Here is a 16819-nt window from a genome sequence, read left to right on the forward strand (position 1 = left end):
CTTTGGTGTATGGTAATGTTAAACTATCTAACAATATTGTACATTATGATTAAATTTTGGTGTACAATATGCACTACAATACGAAATGCATAAGCATAATTAAGATATATACACCATAGTTAAACCAAGTATCTTCCAATCGTTTTATATAATCAAAATTAATTAAAAATTTGTGTATGAAACAACATACGAAGTGTTCATACAAGCAATATTTTTCGTATCAGTGACAACTTCTGCAGTTATATAGTGAAATGCAACTTGTATAGGAAAATGGAGGAAAGCGAAATCTAAGTCTGAAGGAACAAAATTTTAGGCCATCCCAGAGGTAACGAAAACCTGCTTCGAACATTTCAAGAACCATTTTCCCGACGAGATGATCTGTGGTGCCGCTCTTTTTTGAAACGCAATTGCTCTGGGTCAAAACCACCTTCCTCAGCTCCATAGACAGCCCAAGATGGTGTAGGTGTCATGTAATCTTTACTTGTAAAGGGTTTCCCAGAAGCTACCTGTAGCGCGCCATGGGATTAAAAAACATTGATTACGCTATTGAAAAGGGAAGGGTATGGTTATAATTTACGTGCTGAGGTATGAACAAGAGAAGTAACCAACCAGATCATGGAACTTCTCGTAGTCTATCCACGTGAACCATTGACCGTCTATTTTGAACTTATCGACTTTAGCCAGAAGAACACAGCAGGAATGCACGTGCTCACAAGCAACCTCATACTCTCCGTTGCTCTTTTTAGCCAAGGCTTCAGAGAATTCCTTCACATCAGAATGCCAAGGGACATTCTCCATTGTCAACTTTGATGTAGCCGACCTGTGTCAAACCTTCCTGATTGCTTAACTGAACTCTTATGCACTGAACTTTGAAATCGGATAAACTAGTAGAAGAGAAGAGGGAGGGGAAAGGAAAAAAGTGAGGGGGAGGGGGGAAACTTACGTTCCACAATAAGTGACACCTTTGATTTCAATGAAATCGGGTTTTCCAATGCTGAATAGGCTAGAATATGCATCCACATCTTCTGTGTTCCACCCTTTAACGAGTGTCAAACGATAGACAGTTCTTTGCTCCTTCTCCTTAAGAGCTCTCAAAGAATCCTAATGAAATCAGAATAGCACAATCCAATAATTAGCCAGTCAGCATACAAATATGAAAAAACAGAGAAAACATGGCAAATTTCGATTTCGTTTCCTGTGGCCGCCGAATCTTTTTTAGCACTGATGTAAAGGTAAGAATTTACAACTTTCCTCTCACTGATATATTATAAATATCAGTTTGAGACACGCTGCTATGGTTTACTAGTGTGCAGCTAACAACTCTTATTTGTGTTTTTGGACTCTATTTTCCCATTCCTTTGTGCCATCCATTGATGGATTTTCCTTAATTTCTTAGTTTGAATCTGAAAAATATCTTATATTCAAGACACTTACAAGGAATCGCTCCCAGAAGTCTCCAAATAGTGGTCTGTCAATTGCTTTTAAGCTGTCCTTTGTACCTGCATCTACGCTGACATACAACTGTAAATTTAAAGATGAAGCGAGATTTAGATTCAGAATTTGGACATCAACATACTTCATTGATAAAGAAAGAAGAATAAAGCCTAGTAGACCTGTGTGATTGGTTTCAATGACTTAATCTTGTCAGGAAACTGTGCATTAGTAACAAGAAAAGTCGAAATCTGCCTCCTGTGCAGCTCATCTACAAGTGAATTTATTTCGGGATACATAATAGGCTCACCAACCAGTGACAAAGCACAATGCCTAGGAGAAAGACCCTCAGACAAACGCTCAGCTTTAACACCTGCAAGGGTGAGATATACTGGTCAATAACCACTACAAGCAAGAAAGTGGAAGGACGTCTATTTTTTTTAAAAATAAAGAAAATGCATATGTACGGTGGATAGGACATCAATTTTATCCAGACAGATTAAAGTCAAAATTCTATATCCACTTCTACATTTCACGCGGATGGGTAGGAAAATGGAGAACCAACAGTTAGCAGTATCAGTTTTACCATTTTTTATTCGGAAATCGGAAGGACCTTGCATCAAAATTAAACACAACTCAACCCAAGGTACTTTTTCTTGAACGGACACAACAAAATGACCAAACAGAGACATGTTGAATACAATCACCAAATGATTTCAATCAAGCACATTATTTCTCATGTGGCATTGCTCAACTTCCCTACAAGTTCACACGGAAACATATATGTTCAAGTGTACCAGAAAACAAACCTGGAACGCCTTTCATCTGTTTTATCATTTTGGTATGCAAATCTATAGCTGTGTTCACAATCTCAATAGGATCATCCATCTTCCATGTCCAGCTCTTCCCAACAGGATTTGTGTGATGTCTCCAACAAAAAACACATTTGTTTGCACATGCTAAACTAGGAGTGGCCTCCATGCACCTATGCAGTGGTTAAATGCAAATCCAGATTTAAAATCAGCATACATGGCTAGGAAGTCAATAAATACCAAGCGTACATAATGATGCACAAAAGGTCAATGCAATAGAACCTTTTCTTGTTAGCTCATGATCTATTAAGTTATGTTGCTCGGACACTTCAAAAATAGATAGTACATACTAAAAGTCTAGAACTTGAATGAGAAAAAAAAAAGAACAAAAGTCAAAACAAAGGTAGAAGTGACTCAAGTCTGAAGAAGAAAAGAAGAAATATGTATTGTTTAGACTTTGGAGTCACCAGAGGAGTGGTCGAAAATCCTAAAATTACCATTTAACTTTTAAAACCCTAAATTGGTCGCCTTTTTTTAAGAAAATACAAAAGGCGGCACCTTTCTAGCCTTTATCACCTCTTGCCTCTAGCCTTTTGTCGTTATGGCGTCGCCTTTTGAAGATCACCTCGCCACAAAGCTAAAAGGCGATGAAGGGTCGCCTCGCCTCGCCTCTTGCCATTGGCGACGAGGCGATCGCCTTTCACAACATGGGTGTGTGTTGGATCATTCAAAAACAGTACAATTTTGAAGCATCCGATGGCAAAATTTTTGGAGAATCCGAGCAACATAACTATTTAGGCAGTAGACAAGTATAGGAACTAACTCTCTTTTGAACTTACTGAACTTGATACCCATCAATGAATCCCTTTACTTATTTCTTCTTAAAAAAGCTATAAAAGCTTGATTACTTTTGTAATCTCTTCAGACGGTTCAATTGGCTACGTAATAGGAGATTTTCCACTGAGGGCCTATTTGAATACAATAAAAATTCCAGCTCATTTCTAGTTGTTCATTGTGTAAAATGGAAAGTTTCCGTGCTATTCTACTCCTACTCCATATCACATGCCCCTAAAAACAGATCCTTCTTTTGGATAAGCACATGCAAACTTCATTTTCTTATTCACCGCATACTAGATCAACTCTAAGAATTCCGTGCTATTCTACTCCTACTCCATATCACATGCCCCTAAAAACAGATCCTTCTTTTGGATAAGCACATGAAAACTTCATTTTCTTATTCACCGCATACTTGATCAACTCTAAGAATTCTAGCAGCCTAAAAAACTTCCAAACAACTGGACCTCATCACAGTTGCAACTTGAACACATAGAATGTTGAAAACTCAAATACAATCATGTCAACCAAGGATTAAAGAAGGACTACACAACTCATAGATAGAATGCAATAGTAAAAATGTAAAAGCTATAAACAACCGTCTGTGCTGGAAGAAAAACAAACAATCACCTGTGACTCTCAATGCCGTAAAATGAGTGCTTATAGCAACCTCCGCGCCCTCTGAGTTGTGATTTTGTCCATCTACAAAGTTTCACCCCGCTATGCGAGCCAATTATTTTATATCCCTGCAATTTATCACCAAATAAACTACCTTACCATAAATCCAACTAATTAATTTGATACAACAAAAGTTCGTCATTTGACCACGATACCTGTTTCTCCAAACTCGCTCTAATAACTGGAGTTACCATTGCCTTCTCTCCATTCACAGTTCCACCATTCGACTTCCCATTAACTAACTTATCGTTAACTCCTTTCTTTCTTGAAGGTCCTTTACCCGCAATATCCTCAAGATCAACAATTCCTGACTCCTCATCATTTTCTTCAAACTCGTCATCATATTCCTCATCATCATCTCCCTCACTCACAGCTTCATCTTCACTACCACCACCAACTCCATTCCTCATATCCCCTCCATTCTCGCCCAAATTACTCAAAATCCCAACAATCCTCTTGCTCCACTCACCAAAAACCTCATTCAAACTACCCTCATCTACATCACCTTCACACACCTCTAATACCTCAACCCCACCAAGTTTCTTCAACTTCTTCGAAAAATCACGACCCACAGCATTAAATGTTTCACCATAAGACCCACTCCCAACTCCAAAGATTGCAAATTTACACTTGCTAAGCAACAAAGATCCAACCCTGAAATCATCAGCACTCTCAGTTAACCAATCAACAAAAAACCCCGCATTTGGAGGTGGTTTCCCGTCTTCCCACGTAGAAGCTACAATAACTACAAAGCTTTCTTTATGCAAATCCTCAGGCTCATACTCTTTCGGGTCAACAAGATCGAATTCAAACCCGTTAAGGTTTAACAAACTATGAAGACTCTTTGCTAGGGTTTTAGAAGTGCCTGTTTGGGATATAAAGAAGATTTTGCCTCTTGGGGTTTTAGAAATAGGGTTATGGGAAATGGGTTTTAAGGATTTGAGGCGTTTGGATAGATGACGGCGTGATTTGTAGAAGAAGAAGACTGTGGTGGCGGAGAGGAGCGTGAGGATGGCGAAGCGCGTGGGGTAAGAAGAAAGTGATAGGGACATGATGGGTATTTTAGGATTTGTTGTTACAGGCTTTGATCTTCAGCTACTATAATATTGTTACATCTTCAAGAGAAAGCTTTGAGCTTTGATCTCAGTGCATCAATGGCGGCAAATGCTTAGGGCTGAAAAATTCTCTCTTTTGTAGGTTCAAAATAGTCTCTTATTAAAATTTGTCCAAAAATAATATTTTTAATTAATGTTCAATGTTACTCTAAATGTTTATCAATTATCAAAATCATTTTTTAGGTTTACAAAAACTATAAACTTCTTTTTATCATCAATAATAAAAAAGAATAGTGTCAAACTCTCAAATAACATAAACAACATTATGATAGTGAAATTTTAAAAAAAATTCTTTTCATAACTCGCAGCACTGAAAAGATTTGAAAAGTTAGTTAAGATGAATAAAAATAGAGATAAAGATACGCTTAAAAAGTATTAATATCATAGATTGATATTTTTGTACTATCTTTCTTTTTAGTGAATCGAAATATAGTGCATAGATACTGTTTGATGAAGCAGAAATGAGATGACGCCACATATTACGATCATATATATATATAAGTGTTGTTCTTCATTTTGGTAATATGAAACTTCTCTAACAACTTTTATTTTTTTATGAGGTCTTATCAAGATAGGTAGATACAAATCTTTTCCTTTTCCCTCCCTTCATAAGACCCTATTTTTCTCTTTTTCCTCTCGAGAAAGAAGATAACAAATGATTCATTTTTGTATTTCATGTAAATGGGAGTTGATTATACGATATGATACATTTGCGAACTGCAGCTTGGTGATGATATGACCGTATATAAAAGTATTTGAAAGTCCACATATAAAGTAGATAACGATCAACATTACTTAATCTTTCTATTATGTCATTATTCTTCTACTATTACCATTTTATTACTATTCGATTTTATTATTACTAGTTGTTTTCTTTGTTTCAACTGTCATGTTATTTGTTGTTGTTATTATTCCTTTCTCTGCCATGTTATACACTATTTTTTCACTACTAATTTTTCTTCTAGTGATTTTTGATATGTTTTTACTTGAATCGATTGCCTATTTAATCCATCTCTCTACATTTCATAACATATAACCGTTGTATCTTCATAATACAAAGGTATGTTTTGTAACTTTGCATACACTTCATTTTCGTTAGACTCTACTTATGAAATTGCTTCGTTTTTTTTTTCACTCGACTTATGAAAAATCTCCGATATTTTAATATGTTGTATATAAAAATCGAACCGCAATAATAAAAATCTAACCAAACCATTTGGTACAGTTATTACAAGAATCGAAAACCAAAAGAATCAAAAAATTAAATCAAAATCGAACCGAATTATTGAATGTCGTTTTGGGTAATTACACTTAATCCAGTTAGGGTTTAAAGAAAATAAATTACTCAATTTAAAAATTTGGGAGGCCTTTGTAAAATCTTGGCTTTCACCATTTTTGTATAACTTGAAGCTTTGGCACTAAACCCATCAGCATTCTTCCCCGAAAAAAGTTCCTTCAAAAACCCTATCTGATAAACCCATCTAATCCAGAAGGCAATTGCAAGCTCTCAACAAGGAGAACTCGGTAAGGTTTCGATTCGTTTTCATCTTTTTTTACTTTCATCAAATCTCTGTATTAAACCTAGAATCTGTATCTTGCCGTCTGTTGCATTTTTCAAATCAAATTGATATTTCCATTTATAAAAAATCATTTTTTCATCCATGTTATATATATATATATATTGAATTTCTATGGTATAAATCGAATGGGTAAGTTGAGAACTGGGATGCTTTGTTACTGACTGGAGAATCAATTGAGGCTTGCTCAAGTGGTTGAGCACCTCCACCATCCCTAGGTAATTGAGGGTTCGAGTTACTTGGGAGAGTAAGTTAGAACACTATTGATCCTCTGTCGGTGGGGTTGGGAAAAAATCAGTTAGTCATGTTATAGAGATATTATGACCTATAACTCTTTGCTGTGAAAAGTAGTGTCTTTGCTGTGATTCTTTTGGTGTTGTAGTAAAAAAAATTTCTTTAATCTCGTGCAGTTTTTTCTCTTATTCAATGGAGCTAGAGGATAGCATTTTAAACTTCTCTGATGAAGACGAGAGCTTTGAGGATGACGAAGATGTTAAAATGAATGATATTGAGGAAGGAGAACTAGTTGAGAAGATCTCCAAGACTGGATTAGAGGAAACTGGTGGTGTATGTGCCAGCTCTGAAAATCCTCTTCCAGGTAAAAAAAATCGGAGACGGAGGAGGAACAAGAGAAAGAACAAAAGCAAGAGAGTTTCTTCAGGTCCAATCACAGACATTAACAGGTTTGTTATGCTAATCATAGTTGTTATATCATGATTACCCAGTGCATACTATTTTTATTTCTATAGTGAAAGCATTATTGTGCGTGGACTCGGGGCATACAGTTGGATATAGTTAACAAGATGATTGCCTTAGAGTAATCAAGGGAAGATGACTGATGCATAGGTTTATTTGCTTTGTTAATTTTACTATATGTCCCAGTTAATATTCGTTCCTTTGGTTTGCGAAGTGATCTCATGGAATTTTGTATTGCTATCTACAACTCTGTTGCTGTTGTGTCAAAGGTTAACACTTTGGTCTAAGTTGCTTCAGTTTGTATACCCTTGTCTGTTACACGAATTTGCATCTTTTTCTCTGTTGTATTAGGCTCTGAATTTTCTGTCTTTGAAATTTTTGACTTTAGATTTGTTTTGGATGTCGGAAGACGCTTGAAAGAGAGGAAATCTTATCTTATATGGAATGCTGTTGGTTGTCTCGGCCTATCTGCTTTGAGTGATCTTGTTAAAGAGGTATGCCTTTTGTTCTGCACGCTTGTTTTCTTGAAGGATGATTTTTGCTTGTCAAATTCCTTGATGGCTTTACTGATAACCTTAATTTTGTATTTAGACAGTAGTGTTAGCATAACTTCACCAAAATGCCCCCAACCCAGATAAACTTAATGAATAAGTTGGTCTTTTTGTAGCACAGACCCACAGATTCGAATTTTTGAGTTGGTAAGGTCATAGATGACAAATCAATTTCACTTTTTAAAGCTACCCTTATCTAAAAAAAAACAAAAAACAAATCAACTTCACTTCTGTTTGGAGTAATACTTGTGTTTATCAGGATAACTATCTCATGAATAGCAACATTACTATTTATTTCCAATGCAAATGATTTACTGTCTTAGAAGGCATTGCATTCTCGATGGGGAGCGTGAAATTTAAACCAAATACCTTTATTAGCCTCAGAACCACTTGCCATCCCCTAGTTCATATTCGCTAAAGCTCATGGGCCTTCCATCTCCATGTTGGTGCCAATAACATTGGTCTTCTCTTTATTTTTCTTGTTACCAGAGATTAGGCATTCTAGAATTATTTACCCCTTGGTCTTGGCTAGATTGAGAATTATTCAGTGATTGCTAAGAGGTAAAGGGTGGGCCTAACTCTTAACACGATTTATTTAAGGTCTAATATTTTTTGTAGTTTCTGATGCTCAATGTTGTAATACACTCACAGATGCCTCCTGGTGAAGCCTTTTTCACTCCTTTCAGTCTCATGGACCTTTCTTCCAAGATAGCTTCTGGCGGAACTTCTTTGTGGTGTCTATTTGGATTGATTCCAATGTTTTTGCCTGTCTTTGTTGTTTTACCCCATGGTATGCACATAACAATGCGATATGCTGAAAATTTGCATCTTTTTCCTGTTTCTTTTTTTCCCTTCTGTTTTTTTTTTTCTTATGGGAGTCAGAGGGTTGATTGAGAAGTAGAGAAAGTATTTTAGAAAGTTAGTGGAAACAATGGCTGAAGCATTAGGTGTAAGTGTTATCCATATGTGGAATCTTCTAATTCCTATTTGCCCCGTTACACCAAACAACTCTATCAATAGGAGCTCTGAGTTTAAGTAGTGAAAATTATTTGTGTATTAATTTGACAAATAATGGGCATTTTGTGTTTTCCCCAAGTTAGCTAGAACCTCTTGCTTGCTGCCTCTCCTCTTCTTCTCTTTTTCCCTTTTCCTCGAGGGAGATATTGCTTGTTGGAACCCATTTTATATGATTTTTGAGTTCTCCAATTATGAGTCAGCTGATGATGATGTTGTAAACTTTACAGGTGGATGCAATTCAGACTTGTGGTGGCCAGAAGACTGCTGATGGCAGGCGTTTCCGAACAGGTGGTGGAATATTGTGGAGCATCCTTAAAGTACGAGATCCAAATGCATACAAAGAGATAATGAAGAAAGGGAAGGAGTTTGAGGTGGGTGATTATTCTTACGCTTTATTAGTACTTATTTATCCCCAGTCCATGTGGCAGTTTTATTGCTCAACCTGGAAACTAGGTAGTCACCATCATTGATCATGAATTTTCCATTATCGGGATTAGTAAGCATGAAGATTTTTGACAATGCTGAAGGTTTTTGTTCTATCTCAAAACAAACGAGAAAAATTAAAGCAGGTTAACCTTAAAAAAAGGAAAGAACCTTTAGTAAAGGCTTTATGGAGGTGCTTTTGTATATAGTTTATTATGACTGTGCTTTGCAGTATTCATTGCAAGACAAATATAATGCAACTACCCACGTATATCTTTTCATTGCTCCGTTGAGATGCCCTTGATTTCGCGCTGCCTATTTGGATATGTTAAAATTTTGAATTTCAAGTGATTATCTTACTGTGGATCATTTTCTCGAAATCAAAATGCATATTATTGGGTAAAATCCTCTATCCCTTGGGTAGCCACGGTCATTTCTAGTTGCAAGGACAATACTTATCTCTCCCATCAAAATTGTGAATCTCTGTTTGCTGATTGCTATTTTTCTTAAGACTAATTCCAACTTAGTATGCTGTGTATTCTAAACAATTGCATTCATAATTTGAACTGTTGATCTGCTAGTTGCTATTTTCCTTCCAGTGCTCATTAAGAACTTAATATTGCAGAAGCAGTTTAGGCAGGCTAATCTCAAGCAAGAACCGCTCCAAAACAAAGAAGCTTCTTTGGAGAGATCTAGTCAGACAATAGGAGACGAGATTACAGCCAGTTCTTCAGATGTTTTGCTGCAGCAAGAACCTGTTGAACAGTCTAATAGTGTAGCCAAACGTGCATCTGTTCATGATAGAATAAGGATGCCTGTCACGTATGATGATCTATTCGATGAAGCAACTGACGAAGGAAAGGATTCAAAGGATCCGTTGGCTTTAATAATGCCTTTGGAGAAAAGCTCATATGATGTGGTGGAGGGAGGGTATCCTAAAGGTATATAAAGTTTGCGCGAGTTACAAATTACATTCAGCTAAGACTAGGGGATTTGAGAAATTGAATCAACTAAAATTTTGCGATCTTTTTCAGGATAGAAGAGAAGCAAATTATATTGCCTGCTAGCCTCTATAGATGGATTGTGTTTGTCTGTAAATTCTTTTGAATGAAACTAAGCCAAATCATGGCCATAGTTATGAAGTTTTTAACTGGTGCCTAGAGTTTCTGGATGTTTTGATACCCAAAATAATGATAAGGTGAAAAAATGTTCAATTATTTTGTGATTTTACCATCAGATTTGTGATTAACCCTCGCTAAAAAGATGAAAAAATTACATAAATATAATGTCATAATCTCTAATTTTAGATTGACTAGTTTAAGATTTGACTGGAAAATAATGCAAGTAAATGATTACTATCTTGTTTGCAAAAATTATAATTTTTCTTCTTTTTTTTTGGGGTTGGAAAAATTAATAACTCTTTCCTTTTATTAAAATTGGATATTTATTTTTAGTATATAGAGGTTAATAAAATGATTTATTTTAATCGGAGATTCTATGCGGACTTCGTACCCTGAATGGAGACCCAAAAAAAAAAAAATATGGTAACTGATTTGATGGATAGGAATGGGGAATTCTCTTCCTTGTCTATTTAAGGAAGCAAAATTGCTTCAATTCCTCAATCATAGTTTGATGGATGATTGTGTAGCTATTTTTCCTGAGGTTTTATTGAGGTGTCTTGTCAAATCGTTGTTGCGATTTAAATGTGCCTCCAGGAATGGATTCGTGCATTACCAAATGCTGCCCCATCTTGCAAGCGCGAATATTGAAATCCAAGATGTCTTATCTTGTTAAACGATATCAGGGGTTTTGATAAGGACGTATCAGTTCTTGCAGACACATTTGAATCGCAATAACGATTTAACTGGACATCTCAACAAAATATCATTCATCCTCGGGAAAATTATTTACATAATCATTCATCAAACTATGATTAGGGAAAGCCAAGAAGTTTGATTCAACAGAAGCTATATAGACAAAGGAAGAAAGTTCCTCATTTCTATTCTTCAGATCTGTTATTAAAAATAAATCATTTGATATACTAAAAATAAATGTTCGCTTTTTGAAAAAACAAAAGAAAAGAATTACTTTTTTATACTCATTAACTAATTTCCCTACCCTCTTTTCTTCCCTGAAATCGTACTAATGTGTTTTATACTCATAAATTTTAGGAAATTGAATTTAACAATTAATCTTAAAATTGAATTTAACAAGTAATTAGTTGGATTATTTTGTGGGTTTATGTTAAGGTAGTTTATTTTGTGATGAAATTGCAGGGATATAAAATAATATTGGTTTGTTTTTCTTTTCCACTGCATATGATTGTTTATAATGTTTGCAAATTTTATGTTTAATTGCAGGAGCTTCACACTTATAATAATATATGATAAACCACGTAAAAAGTACTACAAGTCATAATTCAAAATGTTAAAATGATCTTACGTTCCGTGTTTGAATCTCGAAATGCGAAAAAGTTGCCACGTAAAATCGGACGGAGGGAGTACTATATACCCTACCCTTCCCTTCCCTTCATCAGTAAATATTAAATAATTCAATATAAATAGACATTGTATAAGGTAAGTTAGAGAAAGCAGAATATTGCACACTAATTGTTGGAAAATACTTTCCTTTCAGCGATGATCCAACAATGAATTAAATCTTTGGTATACATTTCCGAACTCAATACTCACAACGTCTAAATTCTGGATCCACGACTATTTCTTTTGCAATATGTGAACAGGGAACACACTTGTTGGCAAGAATGGCACAGTGTATAGATAATATTGTATAGATAACCAGCAGGAAAATGACTGGAATCTGTAGTCCAAATAATCAGATGACTTGCCTCTAAGCATTCATCAAGGTCTCCACATTGTCTTCTGAGCACAAAGGATGCCTTCCTTATCTTTGGCGAAAGTCATTCGTATCTCCCAGTGCAAGCTTCTCAATATTTTCTCTAATGGATCAAGTATTTCGACCTTGTCACGTATGATTCCCCAGCCACCAGGCCGTAATATACGGTCCATCTCAACCACAATCACAATGGGATGCTTGCACCTGCAGTGAATGAGCCACTTAATTAGCTATGAAGAAAATTTGAAGTCTGGAAATGGAAAGTTTCAAACTTTACAGACCACCTCCAGAGGTCGGAAGAAGATTTTTTGAAACCCTTGCTGAAAGGGGGTATGGGGGAAAACAAGGGAATATAGCCCAAAAAAAGGTGGAAGCTGTTCGTTCTTATACACACCGACTAGATTAATAATACTCGAAAACGGACTATGAGTCACCTTTTTAAAGCAATATTCTTTTTTTTTTTTTCAGATAGAAGAATGACCATAAGTAGACCTTAACTGAACAAGTACATCCGACTTTTCGTCTTGATTCATAATCAAGAAAGACAGGATCATGCATATGTTTTATGAGGGGAAAACTGAAACAGAGGAGCAAATAAAGGAGAAAAGGTCATGTAACCTGTTCTTAAGCCTTGAGAAGAGATGATCTGCATGTAGAAGGTCGTATGATCTTGGATAAGTACCAAAAGCTTCACACCAATCGTGGTACACGCCAATAAATCCTCTTTCAAAGACTACGGGAAGGGTGTTTGGTGCATGTACAGGAATAACATTCATCACCCACACCTTCTGCTGTGCAAGAGCTGCTGCAAATCTGTGTATATTTTTCTCAGTTGCCGAGGCACAATATTACAATTAAAAGAAGAGGGAGAGCCAATAACATTTTAATGTTTGAGCCTCTAACATCAGATTAACCAAAGCTAGGGGCTTACCCTCCATTGATGGCTTTCATATCCATTACATTCCGAATGTTGGACCATTCAATACCCAAGCCAACTAAATAAGAATGGTCAACAATAGCTTTCCAGTGCTCACTGTCTGCGATCAATTTCTCTCTATTGTTCATCCATTCGGGATAAGTTTCAAGTCTCTTAGGCCACTCCTCAGGCCATTCGGTTCCTCGTTGTTCTATGGATTCAGGAATTGTGTGCAAGCAAGATTTAATCGGCACATACCTGTTGCAGACAAGGTAATTGGAATTTAACATTTGAGAGGATAAAGAAAGAAGCATGACAATTTTAGAACTAATGTGTCTGACTCTAAGGTTTATCATAAATCATGCTTATTCTACCACTTCTGAGAGAAGTGTAGCTTATTTGTGTGATGACATACAATGATGGAGTTGTGCACTTATTTTCCCAAGATTACTCGCACATGCACAGTAGCGGAAGTATGTGCAAAGGAAATGCAAATTGAGCAAAAGAGATCAAGTATAACAACACAAGCTTTTCCAACTCACCAGGATGCATCTGGGTTCTCATTTGCTTTGCATAGAGGTGGAACTTTTTTCCTTCTCAATTGGTATATCTCATTTGCTTGTGGTTTTTGGTATAACTTAATCCTGATATCACTGATTTCATCAGTTTTATCAGCGAGGATGTTCCAACAGATTGATGCTGTCAACGTGGACATACCTGGAGAAGAAGGTTGATTTTATGCGCATGAGTACTTCACATAAAGGCATTCGAAAATACATGCTGAAAAGAAAAGTAAAGCACACAAAATTAACTATCTTAAAAAGGATTAAATCAAAATGATAGCTCGTCTTTCAAGTTTCACAAAGGAAAACGAGTTGATAACAATGGAAGACAATTTCAAGCTACAAGCCAAAAAATGATCCATCCATCCATCCAAATCAAGAGCTTCTTCAGTAAAAATAACATGAATTCTGTAGCAGATCATTTGGGAGTATATGAGAATATCAGATAGTCCTTATTAACTAGAACAAGAAGCTTGACATTGACTGAGAAATTACAAGGGATGATTTTGTTATATCCATGATAGTGGAGGGCAAGTGTCCACTGCTGAATGTTTTTTCTGTAGGAAGATAAGGTCCGCTAAAGGAATTGTCATCGTTCAGGAAAATATTTATTCATTAGACTAAAACGTGCAAAAGTGTAAAAAATAGCTAGTTTCATCAAAGAAAGAAGAAAAACAGAAGCCGTTTTCCTTCAACATAACTAGAGGACAAACCTTCTTCAACTTCAATGCTACTGTGCGTTGAAGACAAAATAAAATAACCTCCAGGCCTCAAAATTCTGTTCATCTCTATAAGATGCTTTCCCCCTGAAAGTAAACTTAATTAAATCTCCTGATATCACAGAAAAAGAAATCTCTGGCAATGACTTAACACTAACCATTAGAATGCCAAGATGCATGGCAATCATTACAGTGAATAGCATCAAAGACACCACTAGGAAAGGGAAGCCTCCGAGTTCCGAAAGGGGTAACTACTGCTGGAAAACCACGCTCAAGTGCAACTTGTGCTAGATCCACAAGGTCATCTTTTAAGCCTAGAGTAAGTGTTAACACATCTTTTTCAAGTAGAGAAGCCCCAAAGCTTGAATCTTCACATCCAATATCCAGCACAACACGGATATTCTTCCCCCATTCAATGTCTGGTACCATCTACCAATCTCCAATATCAATTCACACATCAAACACAAGGAGAGACTTTGCAAGTAGCATTCAACTGACAACTCAATAAGTAAATAATCATACTACAGTTAGCATTATTATTTCAAATCAGCCAGGCATACACCTAGTGTTTGAATCTAGCAACTTCAGTAAGAGAAAGATAATTAACAAGGAGTTAACTAATTTCAAATCAACTACAACCAGAAATGGCACCAGCATCACTGTGTGGTGAAGACAAGTCATCTTTCATCTTCTCTACAAAGGAAGAGATCATAATACAAGAGTAAAGAAGCTCAAGATGCTTCATGTGTCAGGAGAATGCAGAAAATAATAGCCATCTATTTTTACATTACTGATCAGCTTTGGCAGATTTTCAAGCATGACTGGTTTGAATTAACTCATGCCAGAGTCCACAATTGAATTAGTGAAATGCTGAAAAAGTTGGGATGTAGGGGAAAGCAGAAGAAATGGTGGACCTCCCCAGCTTGTATATGGTCCACTATATGGGAAGTGAGAAATGCTAGGTAATCTTTTAAGACAATAGTAACTCTACGCAGAGAATTAAGATGGACTGTTTATAGTCTTTGATTTTGATGCGAAGGAAATATATACATATGAGTTATGAAGATTCATAGACAATCCTTAGACCTTTCAGCACTGCAAATGCTAGAGAAACAAACAAAGAGTCAATAAAAGGGACTCACGTCTTCTATGAAATCTAGGTAGTGTTGAATTCCACCTTTGGGTATAGATTGGTTCGTCGGAAAAATGAGATAATCTCCAGACTCCACCACCCAGCTCCCTTTCTTAACATATGCCTCTAGTTTCGGGTGTGCCACATTTTTATAATGTATCTGTAAATATTATGAACTTAATATAAGAAAGAACAGATAAAGCTGAATTTACTGAAGATGAGATTGATTCTCATACCTTTGACTTACTCTCAGGCCAGCTAACTGGAGTCTCATAACCACCAGGAGGAAGGGGAACAAGACACATTTGAGGTGCTTTAGGACAACTTCTTTCGTGATGCCGATAATTCTGCAACTTTCCACTGGCACTTTCAAAGTCAATGCAAGGAATGTAATTGTGCTTGCTCCTAGTGCTACATAAATTCCAAGTATAATGTGCTTTTGGATCAAATAATGGTCCTAAATTCTTGTTCTTCTTCCCATTATCTTTAGCTTTCTCATCCTCATCCTCCACTTTCTCAGCAGCCTCTTGATCCAATTCCTCAGTATTAGCTATTTCACCATTACCTTCATTATCATCTACTGTTCCTTCTCCTTCTGCTTCTCCTTCTCCTTCTTCTTTATTACTTTCTATTTCCTCTTTCTCATTCTCTTTACCATCCACTCCTTCTCCTTCTTGTTTACTATTATTTTCTGTTTTTTCTTTCTCATTCTCTTTAACTTCAACTACTTTTTTCTCTTCTTCTTGCTTATCATTTCCTATTTTGTCTTCCTCATTCTCCTTCTCCAACACATCAGTTTCAGATCCTTCCAATTCTTGTTCCTTCACCTCATCAACCTTTTTGGGTAACTTCAGATCCTCACCTTTTCTCTTCCTATCAACTCCACTTTTATCATTCTTATGCCAACCACCAGATTTTGAAGGCAAAGAAGACCTATCAACCCTCTTCTTTTTCTCACCAGAACTTGATCTATGTTTCAGTTTCTTATTATGGGGTTGTTCTTTCTTAGTTGAAGGAACTAAAGATGTAACCTTTTTCCTATTTGCAGATGAAATAGGTTCTCTAATATCATCAAAAGTGTCCCTTTGATAGGCTACTGAATAAGAAGAAGGTGAAAAAACAGACCAAATGAATACAAAACAAAGACCCAAAATTACTACTGCAGCTAACTTAACACCAAGACCATAAGATTGATATGAACCTTTTACCTTTCTCCCAAATCTTGTTAAAGCTGTGTTGTGCTTCCTCATTTCTAACTCAAACAAAAACCTGAGACATACCCAGAAATCAGAATTCCATATAAACAACAAAAGCAACAATCTTTTTTTACCCCAAAACAAGAATCTTGGCAGCTCAAGAGAGAATTGACAGTGAAGTGATGTTCTAACTAAAGAAAGTTAAAGTAAAAAGTCAAGATTTATTAGTAGATTTCAAAAAATCTGTTTTTGGAATTTAAGAAGAGCTGTCACTATATATATATATATATATATATATATATATAT

At 36.0% G+C, this 16819-nt stretch overlaps 2 protein-coding genes across 4 annotated transcripts; one reads left to right on the top strand and one right to left on the bottom strand.

Moving 5' to 3' along the window:
- Window positions 1-119: 119 nt before the first annotated feature.
- LOC109120154 (probable methyltransferase PMT26) lies at window positions 120-16797 on the bottom strand. The gene is made up of 17 exons (XM_069296866.1): window positions 15554-16797; window positions 15328-15477; window positions 14344-14614; window positions 14180-14272; window positions 13446-13620; window positions 12919-13161; window positions 12606-12800; window positions 11996-12191; window positions 9855-9889; window positions 3911-4844; window positions 3708-3823; window positions 2241-2416; window positions 1614-1804; window positions 1435-1521; window positions 944-1101; window positions 610-820; window positions 120-506 (listed from the first exon to the last, which is right to left on the bottom strand). The coding sequence occupies exons 1-17, from the start codon at window positions 16565-16567 to the stop codon at window positions 351-353; spliced, it is 4401 nt and encodes a 1466-aa protein (XP_069152967.1). The 5' UTR covers window positions 16568-16797; the 3' UTR covers window positions 120-350.
- LOC101259242 (uncharacterized) lies at window positions 6209-10351 on the top strand. 3 transcript variants are annotated; one of them, XM_010322089.4, is made up of 6 exons: window positions 6209-6394; window positions 6858-7130; window positions 7532-7637; window positions 8939-9082; window positions 9760-10075; window positions 10169-10351. In XM_010322089.4, the coding sequence occupies exons 2-6, from the start codon at window positions 6874-6876 to the stop codon at window positions 10171-10173; spliced, it is 828 nt and encodes a 275-aa protein (XP_010320391.2). In that variant the 5' UTR covers window positions 6209-6394; window positions 6858-6873; the 3' UTR covers window positions 10174-10351. The 3 variants fall into 3 exon arrangements, with proteins under 3 accessions (XP_010320391.2, XP_004238257.2, XP_010320392.2); XM_004238209.5 differs by having other exon boundaries at window positions 9760-10193; XM_010322090.4 differs by having other exon boundaries at window positions 6303-6394; window positions 6858-7412; window positions 9760-10193.
- Window positions 16798-16819: the final 22 nt, after the last annotated feature.

This window comes from Solanum lycopersicum, chromosome 4 (assembly GCF_036512215.1).
Source record: "Solanum lycopersicum chromosome 4, SLM_r2.1".
NCBI classification, from domain to species: domain Eukaryota; kingdom Viridiplantae; phylum Streptophyta; class Magnoliopsida; order Solanales; family Solanaceae; genus Solanum; species Solanum lycopersicum.